At 45.8% G+C, this 21,836-nt stretch overlaps 1 protein-coding gene across 1 annotated transcript in view; it reads left to right on the top strand.

Annotated features, from left to right (window-relative positions):
* INTS9 (integrator complex subunit 9) overlaps positions 1-21,836 on the top strand; it is a 114,109-nt gene that overhangs the window by 29,539 nt on the left and 62,734 nt on the right. Inside the window, exons 2-3 of the mRNA XM_081091974.1 lie at positions 4,343-4,470; positions 19,926-19,986. Coding sequence (XP_080948100.1) covers positions 4,343-4,470; positions 19,926-19,986 — 189 coding nt within the window. The remainder of the gene's footprint in view (positions 1-4,342; positions 4,471-19,925; positions 19,987-21,836) is intronic.

The raw sequence follows: 21,836 nt of genomic DNA, 5'->3' as shown, positions 1-21,836 counted from the left end.
GTTCTGTAGCCAGGTTCTGTCTCTAGGTTCTGTGTCCTGTTGTCTTGTTACATCTGTATTTATACCAGTTGATTCCAATCCTATCAATCTCTATCCCAAAGGTTAGGGCATTTCTTATCTCCATTCCAGGGAGTAAAGATTATGTAGCTTAAGCGTGATTGTTCGTAGCTAAAGTGATTAACTACCCGCCTGGCACTTAGTTAAGGGGTTTTATTCCCTCCCTAACTTCAGGGAAAAATCCCTACCTGGGAAACAACCTTTCTTGGAGAGGTGACCTTGGTTAAAACACATAGCGCTAAGGGGAGCAAACATATTAAGAACAGTATGCTATATACGCCAGGTCCCTTGAAACATATGCTGTGCATATGTTTCTTTCCTGCAGCGACTGTGTCAAGCAGCAAGGATGGACTGACTTCCAGCATGACAGTATTTGTAAAATTGTTCATTTGCTTTACCTAGTCTTGTGGGATATACAAATGTCTAAGGCATTAGTGAATGCCACTCTAGAATAGAATTGTGTCTCTAAAATGCTGCAAATTAGTCTCCCCAAATTTAGGTAGCCTCTTCAGCCCCTTAATGATTCTGTAACTACAGAATTAATAGTGAGCACAGGCCTTGTGTCAGGTGCTATATCCATTCATTTAGTCCTCACAGCTTTAGGAGAGTAGCTTTATTACTACACCTTACATATGAGGAAATTGTGTCTTTGCAAAGTTAAGTGACTTTTCCAACTCATATGTCAATAACGAGCACCACCAGGATAGGAGCACACAGTCTTACTTCAAACTCCCTGCTTTCATAATTTCTCCTCCCAAGTAGTCGACTTGCCTGTTTAGGGCCCTTTAATTGATTCTGGACAGCTACTACTAACATTATAGCTGCATTTTGGTGTAGATTCTAGATGGTTGTGACTGTAATTCTGATGGGAATAAGCAGTGAAACAGATCTTCTGATATATTACTGATGACATTGTGAATAGGTACAGCCTTTTTTTGGAAAGCATTTTGGCACATATATCAAGAGCCATAAAATGCTCATATTTTTTGACCTAGTTAATGCCACTTCTGGGAATCCTCTAAAAAAATAGTCCAGTATGGAAAAAAACCTTAAGCACTAAAATGATCACCACAGCCATGTTTGTAATAGAGCGAGTGGAAGCAACACTAAATGTTCAACAGCAAGGAATGATTAAACAAGGGATGGTGTATTTATTTAGGCAGCCAATAAAATGAAGTATGATGCACCAAAAAACATAGTCGTCATGTGTTTTAAAGGCAGCATGCACAGCAGTAGAGATACTAAAATTATAGTCTTTACCGATATGAAAAAAAGACAGGGACTAGAAAAATGATTGTGGCTACAATTTTTCTTTTTATTATTTTTCAAACTTTTTGTAATGTAGCTTCATTTCTAATTTTAAAATTGAAATCACATGATTGGTTAATACTTCTGTGTATTCGTCTTACAGGGATTGCAGGCAGCATATTAGGTACAGGCAGAGAGCATCACTGGAGACAGGTAACCTTGAGGAACCTTGCAGGTGCCTCAGTTACTGGTTGTGTGAACCTGGGCCAGTCATTTAGTGTCTCAGGAGATTCTGTTGATCCACAAAGTGAGCGGTGCTATTTGGGAAACACAAGTGGGATTTTTAGAATCAGGGGACTTTGCTGCAAGTCTTTGGCTCTTCTCAGACAAGCCACTCAACTGTGTAAAGCTCAATTTCCTCATCCATAAAACTGGAACTAGTGAGAGCAAGGTCTGGCACTCTGTTAGTAGATGCTATGAAAATCTTCCATTCAGTTATGGCCCTTATAGATTGCTCCTCGCCTCTCTTTGTCCTTGTGTGACAGGAGCAAATGTAGTCTTTCAGCTAAATTCTCTTGCCTCAAATCTTTTGAGCAGCAGCTTTTTTACACATTAATCTTCTGCCTCCTGGCGTAACCTGTTATCCATAATTTAGAGTTAACAATGAAGATAAGAAAACTGTGGTGATTCAGTGTTGCTGGCTAGATTTCTAATTTTGTTTTAATCATATTTTTTCTAATTATACTGATGTAATAAACGCTTATTGTCAAAGGTTTGGAAAATACAGGAAGCAGAAAGAAGAAAATTACACCATATCTTTCCACCCAGCGATAACCATTATATACAGTTAATTTTATTTCTTTTTAGGTTTTTCTGAATATCTGATTTCTTCTTAAAAGGAGAAATATAGGAAAGCTCCTATCAGAACATTTGGCTAATTTGAGGCAAGTTTAACATAATGCTTTGTGTTCATTTTGAGATAGTTTAACAAATAATTCTTAGGGATAAGAACAAGCTAACCATGGGGAACTGTAGGGAGGATAGAGTAGGGATTAGTAGGGAGATGTATTTTTCTGTAATTCTGATACCTATCAAAGAATGAACTTATGCAAAGTATAATTACCCAAATCATGCTTCCTGGACTTTTTAAGGACAATTAATATATATATATGTGTGTGTGTGTGTGTGTGTATGTATGTGTGTGTGTGTGTGTGTGTGTATATATATATATATATATATATATATATATATATATATATATATACCTAAATGACTGTTACAATCAAACAACCAGAATGACCAGCCGCTATGACGTGCACTGACCACCAGGGGGCAGACGCTCGACACAGGAGCTGCCCCCTGATGGTCAATGCGCCCCCACAGCCAACCTCCCACAGTCCCTTGCCCCTACCAGCCAGCCCCCCCAATAGGCCCTGATCAGGGGGCTGGCCGGCCAACCTCTCTGGGTCCCTCCCCCCAGCCAGCTGCCCCCCGCCACCCCTCCCCCCCCCCCCATAGGCCTTGATCGCTTTCCTGGTCAAGGTACCCCACCCGTGCATGGCCTCTAGTTTTAAATAATTTGTACTGTTTTCATTATAAGTAACTTTATACTCTTTCAGACCATGAGTTGCAAATTTTGGTTTGGGAAATATAATCATCATACATAAACTTGGAATAAAGAAGCTTGCGAAATACACTCTTTTTGGATTTTGGCCTTATCCTTCATAGAACATGCAGTTTTGAAAAATCACCAGTCCCACACTAGTTGGCTTGGCTCAATGGATAGAGCATCGCCTGCAGACTGAAGGGTCCTAGGTTCACTTCCGGTCAAGGTCATCCCAGTAGAGGGTGTGCAGGAGGCAGCCAATCAATGATTCTCTCTCATCATTGATGTTTCTATCTCTCTCCCTCTCCCTTCCTCTCTGAAATCAATTAAAATATATATTTTTAAAAATCAGTAGTCCCTGTAATGTCCTCTAGAGAAAAGTAGGACATTTATTCTGTGACAGAACAAGCAAAGCAACAAATACCTGGGAAGACTTAGCCTGAGGTGCTGCGGCCACGTGGGGCCAGCATTGATGTCACATTACTCTGACTGGTGCTGGTCCTGTACCTAAAATTGGAAAGGAAGAATGTACTTCTCAAGGGATTAAGAGCATCAGTCCCTCTATTTTCTGGGCTTTGCTGTATGTGATGACTTTAAAAATGAGGGAAAGGTCTTTTCCCTCTTCTTTACTCTTTTTTCTTCAGAGCAGCAATCAAATTACGATAGGTCACACAGGGCACACCCCATATAAATAATTCTCAGTGTGGCATATCACTCCCCCTGCACTGGGGAGGATGTGAGAGATGTTTGAGGTCAGTGCATGTCTTGCCTCATCACTCTCCTTTAAAGACTCCACTGTGGCTTGTGCGCCTTTGCTTCTGAGGTCTGCTGCCACAGCTGAGAGACGCTTGACTGGCTGGGAATAGGTGTCCCTCCTGCTTAGTATCTGCACGTCAGGGAAGTCACTTGTCCTTTTGCGTCATTTTTCTGACGAGGCTATGCCATCACCCCTCATTGATGCTTGCTTGCTAACCCTCCTCAGCCATTCCACTTTGAGGAAAATCACTTGACTTATTTATAGGAGGAGAAAACCAAACCCATCGCACAGTTCGAGAATCTGGTGTAGGATGCAATTAATTTCTACAGCTTTAGGCAGTACCTAGGTGCAATGAGATAGTGGGAATTTGGAAGTGTCACTTGAGAGTGGACCAGGTAACTATAGTTTGGAAACTTTCTATTTCAAATAATTACTGTGCTTGCTTGAGGCATAACTTGGTACCCTACGAAAAATAAGGTCTGATCTGAGACTTTTGAGTATTTGGAACTGCTAGGGGAAGTGGTATTCAGAGCTGTAAAAGGGAGAAAACCACATAGAAAGTTATCTGCATTTACATACTGTTCTTTTGATAGAAAATGATCAATTTAATTTACTGTACTTTTGGGGCTTTTTTGGTAATTGATTATTGATAAAAGTGATTTACTTTTTTTCAGTATTGCCTGTCCGGGCACCCAACCTTACCATGCAATGTGCTTAAATTCAAATCAACCACCATTATGTTGGACTGTGGACTGGATATGACTTCCACCCTCAATTTCCTTCCTTTGCCACTTGTTCAAAGGTACGTGTTGATGCATCTGAGACAAACTGAGCTTTAGTTTGCTGGAAAATGGGTACCCATTTATGTAAAGGTTACCGTATCTTGTGTTTTGTCCTCAGTTTACTTTGTTCCCTTAAAAAAAAATGTTCTTCATCAAAATAATTTCCTTTGGCTGGGATGATGGAAAGTGTTGTATTGATTTATTGATTGACTTCTTTATTATAAGTTCTGAGCTTCTGTAAAATGTTCCTGCAACTGCTCAGTGCAAGTGAGGTCATGTGTATTTCATCTTTCCTGCTAATTCATATAAATGGTCAACTGATGAGCCCCAAAATTGAATTTTAGAATCACTTAACTGCCTTGGCAGGGACCTGACATCATAGAGCCTGACAGTTCTTTCTGATAGGTAGCTATGCACTATTTTTATACTTGTACTAGTCAGCTGTAGATATCTTAGTATTGGATATGAAGCCAAAGTCCATGTCTTAAAGCAGATAGGTTATCCCAGGCATATAATCAGTGTTGTTTACTCTTTTAAGACCTCATCTAGGAAGCTTGCTGTTATTTAGAAGCAGCAGTTTATTAAAAAAAAAAGTGCTAACTTTTAGCAGCACATTAGTCCCAATAGCAAAAAGTTATATCACATACAATAAGGGAAACAGCTATCTAAAACAGATTTAAGAGCTCAAAAGTATATAGCAAGCTAAAGTAAACCATCTGTTGCATCCCATTCATTCCTGAAGATATCACTGTGTGCAATGATTATTCATAATGATAACCCTGTGAACCAATCTAGAAAAAATAAAAATAAAAGTCAACCATTGATTTTTGTTTTCCTCCCTGAGCTAAGAGCTACAATAGGTGATGAGGAAAAAGTCAGAGATAATTCCAGCTTACATTTTATGCAAAGCTCAGAAAATTCCATTATTATCACACCCAGCACTTAGAAATACATTTACCATCCACAGGTATTATCCAAAAAAGAAAGGGAAAAATATATATATATGTACATGTATACACACACACACACACATATATATACACATACTAGAGGCCCGGTGCAAAAAAATTTGTGCACTTGGTGGGGAGGGGGAGTCCCCTCAGCCCGGCCTGTGCCCTCTCGCACTCTGGGACCCCTCAGGAGATAACGCCCTGCTGGCTTAGGCCTGCTCCCGGGTGGCAGAGGGCAGGCCTAATCCCTAGGTACAGCCCCTGGTCGGGCTCAGAGCAGGGCCAATTAGGGAGTTGGGGCACCGCCCCCTGTCATGCACAGAGCAGGGCAGATTGGGAGGTTGCGATGCCACACTCAGTCACACTCAAGGCAGGGTCGATGGGGAGGTTGCGGCGCCACCCCCTGTCACGCACAGAGCAGGGCCAATCAGGGGGTTGGGGAGCTCCCCCCTGTCACACACAGAGCAGGGCCCATCAGGGGGTTGAGGAGCTCCCCCCTGTCACTCACAGAGTAGCGCCGATAGGGGAGTTGGGGCACCGCCCCCTGTCACACACACAGCAGGGCGGATCAGGGGGTTGGGGCGCCGCCACTGTCACACTGTCACAGGGCTGATGGGGAGGTTATGGCTCTACCCCATCACACGCAGAGCAGGGCCCGTGTGTGTGTGGGGGGGGTGGTGTTGGGGCGACACCCTCTATCACCCACAGAGCAGGGCCTATCAGGGGGTTGGGGCGCCGCCACTGTCACACTCAGGGCAGGGCCGATGGGGAGGTTATGGCTCTACCCCGTCACACACAGAGCAGGGCCCATGGGGTGGGGGGTTGGGGAGCTCCCCCCTATCAGGCACAGAGCAGGGCCGATCAGGGGGTTGGGGCGCCTTCCCCTGTCAGGAACAGAGCAGGGCAGATAGGGAGGTTGTGGCCCCGCCCCCTGTCACACACAGAGCTGCAGGGCGATCAGGGGGTTTGGGCGCTGCCCCCTGTCACGCTGATCCTGGTGCTGGGAGGCCTCGCGGCTCCGCTGATCCCAGTGCTGGGAGGCATATTACCCTTTTACTATATAGAATAGAGGCCTGGTGCACTGGTGGGGGCTGGCTGGTTTGCCCTGAAGGGTGTCCTGGATCAGGGTGGGGGTCCCCACTGGGGTGCCTAGCCAGCCTGGGTGAGGGGCTGATGGCTGTTTGCAGCTGGTCACACACCCTTCAGGGTGGGGGTCCCCACTGGGGTGCCTGGCCAGTCTGGGTGAGGGGCTGATGGCCGTTTGCAGCTGGTCACACCCCCTTCAGGGTGGGGGTCCCCACTGGGGTGCCTGGCCAGTCTGGGTGAGGGGCTGAGGGCTGTTTTCAGGCTGAGACTGAAGCTCCCAACTGCTCCTTTTTTTCTTTTTTATTCTGGACCAGCTTTAGCTCTGAGGCTCCAGCTCTTAGGCATCCGCTGCTGAAAGCAGGTATCTGGTTTGTTTAGGTTCTATAATTGAAACTCTGTATCAATTCCAGCTCTGAGATCCCGGCTCGCTGAAAGCAGGTTTCTGGGGTTTTGTTTAGCTTCTACATTTGTTACAATGTTTTTTAAACGGCAGGCTCAGAGGCTGGCAAGGCAGGCGGGGAACGTTGGTTTCCTCTGTCACTGAATCAAGCAAGCCTCATGTTAGTTTCAAGCTGCCTGGCTGCCAGCCGCCATCTTGGCTGGCAGTTAATTTGCATATCTCGCTGATTAGCCCATGGGAAGGGTAGCAGTCATATGCCAATTACCATGTTTCTCTTTTATTAGATAGGATATATATATAAATATAAATACAGTTGTTTTAGGCACTGCATCACATATGTCTGACAGGTTATCTCTTTTAAATATTAAAGTGGCCTGAAATTATTTTCTCTCTCCCTCTCCCCCCAAAGATTAAAGTGTTCATTTATTTGATATTTGCTGAGAATCTGCACAGTGCCAGACGAGGGGATATTGACAAGAACAAGACAACTTTCCTTTCCTCATGGAGCTTATATATAGTCTGTCAGGAGAGAAAGAATTACACAGTTGAAGATTTCAGTGTACTTGTGTTTAGAAAACGACTATATATGTTGATAATTACTAAGAAAAATAAAATACAAGGTACTGTGAGGGCTTCTAAAAGGGGCCTATATTCTCTGTGGGGTCATGAATTAGCTAGGTGTTCAAAACCTAAATTTGGCAGACAATCCTAGTTTTCCCTTTCCTGTTAAATCCTAGTCTTTAGCTAATTCTTGTATTCTCACAGCTCTGGCTCAGCATTAGAATCCACTGCTGCTCTGTCTACCCCTTGTCATTGGTTTTCTCTCAGAGGGAGGAGATATATATATATATTTTAATACTAGAGGCAAGGTGCACAAAAATTTGTGCACTCGCGGCGGGGGGGGGTCCCTCAGCCCGGCCTGTGCCCTCTCACAGTCTGGGACCCCTCGGGGGATGACCACCTGCTGGCTTAGGCCTGCTCCCTGGGGGGATTGGGCCTAAGCTGGCAATCAGACATCCCTCTAGCAGCCCGGTAGCCCTCAGGGGATGTCCACTTGCCAGCGGGGAGCAGACCTAAGCTGCAGTCAGACATCCTTAGCGCTGCTGAGGAGGTGGGAGAGGCTCCCACCACCACCACTGTACTGGCAGCCATCAGCCTGGCTTGTGGCTGAGCAGAGCTCCCCCATGTGGGAGCGCACTGACCACCAGTGGGCAGCTCCTGAATTGAGCCCCCTGGTGGTCAGTGTGTGTCATAGTGACCAGTCATTCCCAGTCCTTCTGCTGTTAGGGTCAGTTTGCATATTACCCTTTTTCTATATAGGATAGAGGCGTGGTGCATGGGTGGGGGCCGGCTGGTTTGCCCGGAAGGGTGTCCTGGATCAGGGTGGAGGTCCCGCTGGGGTGCCTGGCCAGCCTGGGTGAGGGGCTGATGGACATTTGCAGCCGGTCACACTCCCTTCAGGGTGGGGGTCTCCACTGGGGTGCCTGGCCAGCCTGGGTGAGGGGCTGATGGCTGTTTGCAGGCTGGCCAAGCCCTCCGGCGACGGAAGCTCCCAGCCTCTCCTTTTTTCTTTTTTTATTCTGGGATTTATTTACCTTCTGTAATTGAAACTTTGTTGCCGTCACTGGATCCGAGAGCTGGCTCCTGCTCGCTGCAGCTCTGAAGCCACAGCCTGCTGAAAGCAGGTACCTGGGGTTTGTTTAGCTTCTATAATTGAAACTTTGTTGCTTTCGGAGCTTAGAGCCGGGCCGTGGCCAGCGGGGAACCTTGGCTTCCTCCATCACTGGAGCAAGCAAGCCTCCTGCTCGCTTCAGCTGCCTGGCTTCCGGCCGCCATCTTTGTTGGTGATTAATTTGCATATCTCGCTGATTAGCCAATGGGAAGCATAGCGAAGGTACGGTCAATTACCCTTTTTGTCTTTTATTAGATTAGATATTTTATTGATTTTTTTACATAGAGGAAGGGAGAGGGATAACGAGTTAGAAACATGAGAGAGTAACATCGATCAGCTGCCTCCTGCACTCTCCCCACCGGGTATGTGCCCGCAAGCAAGGTACATACCCTTGACTGGAATCGAACCTGGCCCCCTTCAGTCCACAGGCCAACGCTCTATCCACTGAGCCAAACTGGTTAGGGCAGAGGGAGGTTATATCAGTGGGATGATTGGCAGTCCGTATAGTTTCTTTCAAAAAGTATCTTCCTTTGCTAAGTTCAGAATCCTCCGAGATGTGCTTGGCTAAAATAGTATCCCCAGTTTCTCCCTATCCCAGCGGTGGGCAAACTTTTTGACTCGAGGGCCACAATGGGTTCTTAAACTGGACCGGAGGGCCGGAACAAAAGCATGGATGGAGTGTTTGTGTGAACTAATATAAATTCAAAGTAAACATCATTACATAAAAGGGTACGGTCTTTTTTTCAATAGTTTTATTCATTTCAAACAGGCCGGATCCAGCCTGTGGGCCATAGTTTGCCCACGGCTGCCCTATCCCCTCATCCTGCTTTATTTTTCTTCATAGTGCATATCATTGCATTATATATACATTAGAGCAGCGGTTCTCAACCTGTGGGTCATGACCCCTTTGGGAATTGAACAACCCTTTCACAGGGGTTGCCTAAGACCATCAGAAAACACATATATAATTACATATTGTTTTTGTGATTAATCACTATGCTTTAATTATGTTCAATTTGTAACAATGAAAATACATCCTGCATATCAGATATTTACATTACGATTCATAACAGTAGCAAAATTACAGTTATGAAGTAGCAACAAAAATAATTTTATGGTTGGGGGTCACCACAACATGAGGAACTGTATTAAAGGGTCGCGGCATTAGGAAAGTTGAGAACCACTGCATTAGATGCTCGGTGCACAGATTTGTGCACAGGTGGGGTCCCTCATCCTGGCCTGCAGGGATCGGGCCAAAACCAGCTTCTCACATCCCCCGAGGGGTCCCGGATTGCAAGAGGGCAGTTCTCGGGTGATGCACCCCAGAATCGGGTTCCCTACTCTCTGGTTCCGATGTGTCACCCGAGAACCCCAGCTGCCAAGTCACCGCAGCTTGGCAGTTGAGCATCTGCCCTCTGGTAGTCATTGTGCGTCATAGCTACTGGTCAGATGGTTGGACAGTTGCTTAGGCTTTTAGATAGATGATAGATAGATAGATAGATAGATAGATGATAGATTGATAGATATAGTTAGATGATAGATCGATAGATATTTGGTTTATATTATTGTCTTCCTTCTCCACTAGAAGATAAGTATTATAAGGGCAGGGGTTTTGTTTGTTCTCCACAGTATCCTCTGTGCCTGAAACAATTATTGACACATAGTAGCTTCTCAGTAAATATTTGTCATGTGAATGAATCCCTTTTTCTTCCCTAGATTCCAACCCTTCTTGCCTTCTCAGAGCCATCTCACTATTAATTGTGATCTTTCCTTTATCTTGAACCCTTCCATCTTAACTCAGTTTTTCCCATTTAATTATGCTGTCACTTCTAACATAAAATTTAAGAACAAATTTTTTTCACCTTCTCTCAACTTTACTTTTCAGCATTCCTAACTCCTCCAACCTGTGCCTTTCCCATACCACCCACCAGAATGCCTCTCCCTGAAGTCGTAAATGACTTCATGTCATTAGTTCTGGTGCACAATCTTCTTCCTACTTGAGCATTCAGCAGCACCCTCCCCCTCTTATATCTCTGACTCTCCCTGTTCTATCTACTTTGGAGATGCATCTTTCTCCAACTGGCCATCACATATCAGAATTCTACAATATGTAGTGCTGGACTATAAGAGTCTCCACCAAAGGAATTTAATAAATGCTCAGGGCTTCCATAACCATCCAAACAATCTATATAAAAGCCTAAGCAACTGTTACGATGGAACGACCAGTCACTATGATGCACACTGACCACCAGTGGGCAGATGCTCAACACAGGAGCTGCCCCCAGCCCGCAGGCCCCGATTGCCGATGGGGCCTGCTGGCCAGGGGCAGAGACTGGGAGGTTGGCCGGGCCCTCGGGCTGGAATGGGGAACTAGGGGTGGGTGGCAGTGGACGCCTGCAGCAAGGGAAGGAGGAGGCAGGGAGGCAGGGAACCTGATCGGCCCTGATCGCCGGCCCAGCCTAGGGACCCCACCCATGTATGAATTTCGTGCACCAGGCCTCTAGTCTACACTAATACAAGAGAAACATGGTAATTGGTGTATGCCCGCTACCCTTTTCATTGGCTAATCAGTGAGATATGCAAATTAACTGTCAGCCAAGATGGCGGCAGGCAGCCAGGCAGCTTGAAACTAACATGAGGCTTGCTTGCCTCAGTGACGGAGGATCGTTGGAGGAAACCAACGTTCCCCGCCTGCGGCTGCAGGCCTCTGAGCGGGCAGTTTAAGAAACATTGTAACAAATACCGCCAGACTTCAGCCAGCAGATTCGCAACATTGTAAGCAAAGGCCAGAAACCTACTTTCAGCCGCGGAGGCCTAAGAGCTGGAGCCAAGCCTCAAGGTAAAGCTGGTCCAGAATAAAAAAAGAAGAAAAGGAGCGGTTGGGAACTTCAGTTACTCCCAGCCTGAAAACAGTCCTCAGCCCCTCACCCAGACTGGCCAGGCACCCCAGTGGGGACCCCCACCCTGATCCAGGACACCCTTCAGGGCAAACCAGCCGGCCCCACGCATGCACCAGGCCTCTACCCTGTATAGTAAAAGGGTAATATGCCTCCCGGCACCGGGATCAGCGTGACAGGGGGCAGCGCCCAAACCCCCTGATAGCCCTGCGGCTCTATGTGTGGCAGGGGGCGGCGCCCCAACCCCCTGAGCAGCCCTGCTCTGTGCCTGATAGGGGGGAGCTCCGCAACTCCCCCCCCCCCATGGGCCCTGCTCTGTGTGTGATGGGGTAGAGCCATAACCTCCCCATCGGCCCTGCTCTGAGTGTGAGAGTGGCGGTGCCCCAACCCCCTTATCGGCCCTGCTCTGTGGGTGATAGAGGGCCATGCCCCAACCCCCTGATTGGCCCTGCTCTGTGTGTGACGGGGGGCAGCGCCCCAACCCCCTGATTGGCCCTGCTCTGTGCGTGACGGGGTGGTGCCGCAACCTCCCCATCGACCCTGCCTTGAGTATGACAGGGGACGGTGCCCCAACCCCCCAGTCGGCCCTACCCTGAGCATGACTGAGGGTAGCATCACAACCTCCCAATCTGCCCTGCTCTGTGCATGACGGGGCGGCACCCCAACTCCCCAATCAGCCCTGCTCTGAGCCCAACCAGGGGCTGCACCTAGGGATTGGGCCTGCCCTCTGCCACCCGGGAGCAGGCCTAAGCCAGCAGGTCGTTATGTCCCGAGGGGTCCCAGACTGCGAGTGGGCACAGGCCGGGCTGAGGCGCCCCCCCCCCCCGAGTGCACAAATGTTTGTGCACCGGGCCTCTAGTCTATAATAATAAAAGCATAATATGCTAATTAGACCAGACATCCTTTGGACGAAGCTGGGGCTGCAGCCGCAGGATGGAGGCAGCCACTGTGCCTGCGAGGAAGGATCCAGGCAGCCGCTATGGCTGCGAAGGCCTACTCTTGCACGAATTTTATGCATCGGTTCTCTAGTCTAAACTAATAAAAGAGAAAAATGGTAATTGGCGTACGGTGCTACCCTTTTCATCGGCTAATCAGGGCTATGTGCAAATTAACTGCCAACTAAGATGGCAGTTAACTGCCAACAAGATGGCGGTTAATTTGCATATGTAGGCACAATACAGGGAGGCGAAAGGGAAAGCAGGAAGAAGCCCCCTGCCACTGATAGTGATCGGAAACCCAGGGGGGGAGCTAAGAGGTGGGGGGCAGGGCAAAGGCGGCCCTGGGGCTGCCTTTGCCCTGCCCCCCAGCCATGATCAGAGAATCAGGCGCCTTTGCCAGCCTGGCCAGTGATAGCAGGAAGTAGGGGTGGAGCCAGCAATGGGAGCTGGGCACGGTCGAAGCTGGCAGTCCCAGGAGCTAGGGGTCCCTTGCCTGGGCCTAAAGCGGAGCCCACGATCGCGGGGCTGCTGCAGCTGGGGTCCCCGCTGCCCGAGTCGGACGCCTCAGCCAGAGGCGTCCTACAGGGGCAGGGATGGAGTCCGCGCGATTGCAGCGCCCCCCGCTGCCACTGCGGGTCCCCACTGCCCGGGGCCGTTCGCCTAGGCCAGAGGTGTTAGGCCTGGGCAGGGGCAGAGCAGGAGATCGCGGCGCTGCCGCCGCTGCGGGTCCCCGCTGCCCGGGCCGGACACCTCGGCCAGAGGCGTTAGGCCTGGGCAGGGGCAGAGCCTGCAACCGCGGGGAGCTGGGGGTCCCCTGCCCAGGCCTAACGCCTCGGCCAGAGGCGTTAGGCCTGGGCAGGGGCAGAGCTGGAGATCGCGGGGAGCTGGGAGTCCCCTGTCCAGGCCTAACGCCTTGGCCAGAGGCGTTAGGCCTGGGCAGGGGCGGAGAATGCAACCGCGGGGAGCTGGGGATCCCCTGCCCAGGCCTGACACCTCTGCCAGAGGCCTCAGGCCTGGTCAAGGGGCCGATCCGGTGATTGGTGATCAGAGGGTGATGAGGGTCAACTCCTCTGGCCAAGGCATCAGGCCTGGGCGGGGGGCTGGGGGTCCCCTGCCCAGGCCTGATGCCTGGGCCAGAGGCATCAGGCCTGGTTGGGGGGCGGAGCCGGGGATTGGAGGGATATGATGGTCCCCTTGCCCAGGCCTGAAGCCTAGGTCAGAGGCGTCAGGCTTGGGCGGGGGGTGGAGCAAGCGATCAGAGGGAGATAGGGTTCCCCTGCCCAGGCATGCTTCCTGGGCCAGAGGCATCAGGCCTGGGCTGGGGGCAGAACCAGTGATGGGGGGAAATGAGGGTCCCCTGCCCAGGCCTGACACTTCTGTCAGAGCTGTCAGGCCTGGGCAAGGGGCCAATCCTGCGATTGGAGGGTGATGGGGGTCAACGCCTGAGGGCTCCCAGTATGTGAGAGGGGGCAGGCTGGGCTGAGGGACACTCACCCCCACACACACACACCCAGTGCACGAATTTCGTGCACCGGGCCCCTAGTATATGTATAAAAGCCTAAGCAACCGAATGACCAGTCGCTATGATGTGCACTGACCACCAGGGGGCAGACGTTCAATGCAGGAGCTGCCCCTGGTGGTCAGTGTGCTCCCACAGCCAACCTCCCCTGGCTGGCCAACCCCCTGTTGTCCCTCCCCCTAGCCAGCCGGCCCCGTTGGCCCTAATCGGGGTGGCCGAGCAACCTCCCGCAGTCCCTGCCCCTGGCGGGCCAACTGCCTGCAGTCCTTCCCCCCAGCCTACCGGCCCCAATGACCTTAATCAGGTCTGGTCGACTAACCTCCCGTGGCCCCTCCTCTCAGCGGGCCAACCTCCCACGCCCTGATTGGCCCAATTGCTGGCCAGGCCTGGGGACCCCACCCGTGCACGAATTCGTGCATCGGGCCTTTAGTAACTTATAAATGCGCATCTTTAGTTAGTAATTCTCTTCTGAGCTCCAGATTCATGTTTCTAAAATAGTCATATATCCAAAGTTCCTCTCTTTGGTGTGCCTTTGAAGACACTTCAAAACTCAATGTGCCCCAAGTTGAGTTCCTTATTAGACTTGGTCCAGAAGAGGCGAGCAGCCACTCCCAGACTTGTTCCCCCCTCCCCACCTTAGTGGATGGCATCCTGTTATAAAAGCCAGAAAACTAGGAGTTAACTTAAATATACCCTTCTTGCTCACTCCCCATGTCAATTGAGTCTGTCATTAAGCCTTGTCATTTTTACCTTCTACAGTGCTCTAGAATCCAGTCACTTCTGTTCAGTGCTGCTGTAGTCATTGTCCTCTTTTACAGGCATTATTGCTTTATAAAGCCTCCTAGCAACTTTCTTCAGTTCTGATCTTGCTCCTGCCTGAATCCAAAGTCATCTTTTTGTGTAACTTTTTACTTTGAAATCACTTCAGATTTACAGAAAAGTTGCAAGAATAATACAATTCCCAGTTATCCCTATCAGTTGTTAACATCTTATCACATTTGCTTTGTCGTTTCCTCTGAATGTGCATGCATGTAATTTTTTCTGAACCATTTCAAAGACACAGATACGATGCTCCTTTACTACATAAATGTCTGAGTGCCTATTTTGTAAGACATTCTCTACCTAATCGCAGTGCAGTAATCAAAATCAGAAAACTTACATTGATTTCATACTAGTATCTATGCTTTATATCTTATTCATACTTCCCAAGTTACACAAATTCATATCTACATATATAAAAGCCTAAGTGATTGTTTGACCGTTCTACCAGTAGAAATGATGCACACTGACCACCAGGGGGCAGACGCTCAACACACAGGCATGGAAACATGGAACAGACTGATGAATCTCAGGAGGGTGAGGGGAGAGGGGTGGGCAGGAAGAGATTAACCAAAGATCTTTATGCATACTAGAGGCCTGGTGCATGGATTTGTGCACCGGTGGGGTCCCTCGACCTGGCCTGTGGGGATCGGGTTGAAACCAACTCTCCGACATCCCCCGAGGGGTCCTGGATTGCAAGAGGGCGCAGGTCAGGCCAAGGGACCCACCGGTGCATGAATGCATGTACTGGGCCTCTAGTTTTACTATAATGTCCTTTATAGCAAAAAATAAAAATAGTGATACAGGCCCAGGATGCTCTCCAGATCACGTGTTACATTTGGTTGTCATGTCTTCAGTCTCCTTTAACACGTTAAGCACCCAGTCAGTCACTGGTGACTGACATTATACTTTCTGTCCGGAAGACAAAACAGGCTGAGCACTTAATGTGTTAATCTGAAGGAGTTTTGCAGTTTGTCTGTCTGTTAGGACCTTGTCATTTTTAGGAGTACAGGCCAGTTATTTTATTAGATTAGATTGGGATTATTTTTGGTAGGAATGCCAAACCAATGATGGTGTATGTTATCAGCAGGCACATGGTGGCAGTTTTCTTCAGAACCATCTTTTAGAATTACAAATCTAACCTCTCACTTATTTAAAACAATGATCTTTCATTGCTCTTAGGATACATACCAAGTACATCTTGGTATATTAGGCTTTAAGCCTGTCCCTTGTATCTTGCTCTTTGTTTCCTTTCAGTTTCAAAGAAATCTTATCTCCTACCCAAGACAGTCACACATTGTTCTTTCAGCCATGAAGGCTCTTCTCCCCCTCCTCTATCCCACCCTCTTTAGCCTACTTAGCCAGAGCTTATCGCTCAGATCATTTATGACTCCAGTTTCTTCACAGAAAAGACATGGAAATGGCTTTCTAGTTGGATGAGGAGAAGTGGGGTCAGGGGGGGGCGGGGGGAGTGTGTGGGACTCTTCTTGAAATTTCATTGGAATAACCTTTTATGTAAGGCAAGCATGTCAAACTCAGAGGCTAACATGGGCCAAATAAACAAGGTTTAAGTTTATGTGAGCCACAAAAAAACAAAAGCTTCAGTTTTCATGGGAATGTAGGTTTATTTCTGTAGAGACATGCTGAAAACAAAGGGCTGAAATAAATGAGTAATCATCAACAGAAAATAATAGAACATTTTAATAAAAATTAATATTTTGTCTTGAACATTCACTTACCAGACACTGAATAACTGCACAAATTAATAAGGGTAACGTAGATAAACCTATATTTCTTGTTCTCCGTAAGCGAAATATTTCCTGTTGCGCACACCAAACAGTACAAAACTAATGATGTGGCAATCAGCTGCTAAAATATTTGCTTATTAGTATTAGTGGAGAGAAATGGTGCACCTGTGCATAAGGCATGTAAGGAAACTGAATGCAACAGGATTATAGTAATCGGTCATTAGCGAACATTGTAGTTATTAATGATTATATATACAGGATATTGTAAAAATTAAATTACCAAATTTTTATTAAAACGTTTCTTACATACCGTTATATTGGCTGGGCTGCAAAAATATTCATTGTGGGCCACATGCTGCCCACAGGCCACAAGTTTGACATGCTTGATGTAAGGTGTCCATGCCAGAAGCTGGTGAGAGTGAGGGGAGGAGAGTACTGAACCTCGTAGCCTACTTTCTCTGTTCCCTCCAAACCCTGTCCCTTGACCCAGTTTCTCCTTGACTCTACTACTATCCAGATCACCCTCAGTCGTCATAGAACCAGGCAAATCTTTTGATGTTGCCTACCAGTGGTCGGCAAACTCATTAGTCAACAGAGCCAAATATCAACAGTACAACGACTGAAATTTCTTTTGAGAGCCAAATTTTTTAAACTTAAACTATATAGGTAGGTACATTGTTATTAACTTAATTAGGGTACTCCTAAGGCTTAGGAAGAACCACACTCAAGGGGCCAAAGAGCCGCATGTGGCTCGCGAGCCGCAGTTTGCCGACCACTGGCCTAGACCATCCTGTCGCGATTTGTACTACACTGCTTCATTGTTTTTAACAGCTTGTCTGTGTTGGGGTGATAGTTGATATGTCTGTCCTCCAGGAGGACAGGTATGTTTTGCTCACGGTCCTATCACCAGCACCTGAATGCTTGACACATTAAAATAAAGATCCATTGGAGGATTACTCATTCTCCTACACTACAAATGATGAGGCTGTTCCGTGTTTCCTTCTTCTGGAAAGACTTCATCTTTTCCTCATAGCTCCTATTCCCTGCTCTCCCACAGCACTACTCACTGTCAGGATTTTTTGCTTGAGCCCTTAACACCTACTTACCCCATCATAGCTTTTATTTTATTCTATTGTATTTGCTGTTTACTATCTCCCTATAATAGAGTGTAAACTCCTCAGACTCAAGGATTAATTTATTTACTGTCATATTCTTGCACTTTGCATACATTTTCAGAATAAGTTTTATAAACATTTTGGAATAAATGAATGTAGTCATGCCTCTTTCATTATTTTCTGATCATAGAAGTAATGTATTTCAAAGTAGGAAATTGGAAAAATGAAAAGTATAAAGAAAAATTAATTGCAAACCATAGTTGTTCTGTTTCACTATTTTTCTAGGTGATAGGTTACTTTTAAATGCCTCCTTAGGTTATTTATTTACTTATGGGAATAATTTACCAAATTTTTAAAAAAATGGATTTTATATACATGCTTAAATCCTTTTCCCGTTGTTGCTTAAAGTTTACTAACTCTTTATGGTTTAGTCATTAACTCATTGGAACTCAGCAATCAAATATTTTCATTCCTGTAGTCAACATCCCTTTGCCATTGGGTGACACATTTCTGTGGCTCTTCACTTCGCTATTGTTATAACATGGTCATGCTCTCCATCCCATCTACTGCCAATTTCTCAAATCCAAAATAACTACAGGTACTTTATTGAAGGCTGTGATATAAAAAAATGTTTAACTAAAGTAAAAATTTTTACTTGAAAAAAAAATATTTCCTAATAAGCAGTATACCTTTCCTAATCATTTGTTGAGGACAACTAATGGAATCAGTCACCTCTGATTGAAGGCTGATTTACATGTGATGGGGAATGGAGAGAATGCAGGCACTTTGATCCAGTTTTCTTTATAAAGGGATGTGGGTATTGACAACCATCACTTAGAGAGCATGCATGAAATGAGAACAGTACACATTGTCTTGGCATTGCAATTTTAAACTGATCTCATAGTAAATATATTTTTCAAGAAGTAAAAAGTCCATAGTGAAGACACAATGATTATGAAATGAGGTGGGAATTAAATTGCTAGTGACAATAGAATATTTCTCTGAGAGGTTAGAGCAGGAAACTCCCAGAGGTTTTTGTTTTTAAGCTTATCAGTTATAATTTATACCAACCAAATTTGATTGTCCTAGTAGTAATTTTCATTCCCAAGTATAAAATCCAAAATTCTTGCTTTTGGTTAATAAAAGCAAAATGTAAACCGTGAATGTAAGCCAAGGGTATGTGAGACTTCATTGTACTTAGATTCTTGCAACTTTTCTGTAAGTTTGGAATTCTGTCAAAGTTACCCCAAATTTTTCACTTAAAAAAAATTAGATGCATATATATTCAGGTTTTTAACCTTTCCTAGAAGATGTTTGTGTTTCTATTTGGCTCTCATAGCTGTCACTAACTTACAAAATCAGAATCTGATAAAATTATTTTGACAAGAGGATAAGGGACTATATACATTAATTGAGTTTCTGATTATAGAGTCTTTTAGTCCTCAATCCTTACTTTGCCCTTAATTTTTACTTCACAGGCTAATTTTGTGGTGACGTGCTAAATTCCTTTTGCTCATACTCCTGACGTGCTTTTCTTCACACATCACCTTGATCATTAAGTTTTTCTTTTACAGCATTTTTTTTTCCCTGAACTATTTGCATTTTCATCTACCAACATTCCTCTGGTCAGATAGTAGATACGGTTAAATCTTGAGATTACCAGAAGTGAATGATTTCTGAAAACAAACTATTTCAATATATCATATATACATGAAATTAACCTCACCTTCTAATAATTACTAGACATCATTTTGTAACACTTAGGAAAACGAGCATCATTTTCCAGCATTGGAAACTCAAGCCACAAGTGACAAGTGACAAATCTACTTCTAAGTTGTGAATCCAGACTGTGAATTTGACTAGAACGCAGGCATTTTCATGTGCAGTGAATTCTGGCTGGTAGGCAGCTGAGTGTTCCTGTCCGAGCCCCTGACCTCTCTCTCTCTGAGTCCTTCTCATCCACAGATGCTGGTCCCAGGGGGCCTCCTTTCCGGCTTGTCAAACACAAGCAAGGTGAAGTCAGGGCCAGTGACTGGAAAACTATAAAACGCTCTAATGTCTTATCTTGCCTTTTTCTTTATTGTTCTGCGTAGTGTTCTTTTCAGTTTCCCAATTTATTGCTAAACTGTTTGGCTTTTTAATGATCCATTGCCATATGAATCTTAAGCGTGGTATAGCAGGGATCTTTCTTTATCTTTTCAATTAGTATTTTGGGTGAGCATCACTGCCAATAATTCCCAGCTGTTTTTAACTTTATGGAGACAATATAGTCACCTTGAAATTACTAAGGATTATAATCTATTTAGCATAATTTAATTTTTTGTTTTGCAGTCCCAGGCTGTCTAATCTTCCCGGCTGGTCCCTAAAGGATGGAAATGTTTTCTTGGACAAGGTAATGAGTAACTGAAGTGTAGCTACACCCAGTGGAAAACCCTCTTGTCATACGAGGGCCACCCATCAAGAATGTGATTGATGGGCTCATCCCCCCGCCAAGCCCTCCCAATGTATTCTCCCTGAAAAAATCCCAGGATCCATGTAGGGTCTTTAGTACTTGGTGATTGTTGTTTTTAAGAGCCTTTTAGGGAATCCCTGTTCAGATTCAGGTCCAATTTTCTCATGTGAAAAAATTAAGAGCTGCAAATACATTTTATCACCACGAAGAGAAAACAATTATTTTTGTAGTTGCAATGAGATTTTCAAAGGTGATATTATTTAGAGAATTCCACCAACTATACGGCTGGAGGGAGTAAACTTTAAAGAAAAACAACTTTAAAATTCTCTAGTATGTGAGTTTCAAACTGCTTTTTCAGGGGTCAGATCAGGTAGGGCATTGTAAAATTTGGGTCTTTGGGGGTGAGGAGTGGTCACAGAAGGTTGCGGGAAGGTATTGTCATCATCTGATCAGATCATGTTGACCTCTGGGTGAAGAATAGACTGAGTGCCAGTGTTTAACTTCCCAGGCAGTGCGTTCTGGGAGGATTAGGGTGAAAACATGTTCTTAGGTAAATTTGTGTGGAGGGCCTTTCAGACTATGTTCTATGATCTTATTCCAGCCTTTCCTGTTAGCCAGGAATGGACACTATAATAGGTTATGAAAAAAAGAACATAGTTCCAGGAATCTAAGATATTTGGGGTCCTATCAACTTTAACCACTGATTAACAAGGCCTAAAGTAAATAACTTCTTTTTTCTAGGCTATTAAGTTTTTGATATTAGATTATCTTTTTTAAAAATACATTTTTATTGATTTCAGAGAGACAGGGAAAAGGAGAGAGAGATAGAAACATCAATGATGAGCATCATCGATTGGTCTCCTGTCCGCCCTCCACTGGAGATTGAGCCTGCAACCTGGACATGTTCCCTGACTAGGAATTGAACCATGACCTCCTGGTTCATAGGTTGACGCTCAACCACTGAGCCACTGCGGCTGGTCAACATTAGATTATCTTCACAGTAATTTCTTCCTCAGATCATTATTTAGGCAGTTAAATTATAAATGAGAGACCAAAGGCACATAAAGGGTTAAAAACTTCAAAGCTCATCCATGCCATTCTTAGTCTTCTAAATCATTCTTTCCCATGTCTCAGGATTGAAAGACTGATTATGTTTAAAGATCCTTAAAGTGATTCATCTAAATAAGGCATTTCCTTCCTGTAATAGATATCTATATATATAAAAGCCTACGCGGCCATTACGATCAGTCGCTATGACACACACTGACTACCAAGGGGCAGATGCTCAATGCAGGAGCTGCCTTCTGGTGGTCAGTGAGCTCCCACAGCCAACCTCCCATGATTCTTCCCCCCAGCTGGCCAGCCCCCATCAGCTGAGGGACCCCACCCATGCACGAATTGGTGGCACCAAGCCCCTAGTTGTTAAATAAAGAGGTGTTCTTTTTACAGAATTAATTTCTGTGAACTGCACCCAACCTCAAGTGCAAGCCAAGTGTATAATTTAAAATGAGATTTCCCTCACAGTTAACCCATAAAATTATGTGACATTCATGAGTTGTGCACCTGAAATCAGTCTGACTCTTCTGCTAGCTATGAATTATTCTTCCCTGAGAAAGGCTCACAAGCATCCCATTACCAGTGCATTGTGAGCAAATGACTTGCTTGTGTACGTGAGAGCATTTCATTAGAAGAGAGCAGTGAGTAAAACACAGTGACATTGTGAGTGCGCAGAATGGCAGGCCTGCTTCTGCAGTCAGGAGGGAGAGACTGGGAGGAGGCTTTGTCATGTG

Source organism: Myotis nattereri (assembly GCF_964212035.1).
Source record: "Myotis nattereri genome assembly, chromosome: 5".
NCBI classification, from domain to species: Eukaryota; Metazoa; Chordata; class Mammalia; order Chiroptera; family Vespertilionidae; genus Myotis; species Myotis nattereri.
This window is presented reverse-complemented; position numbering and strand designations above follow the sequence as displayed.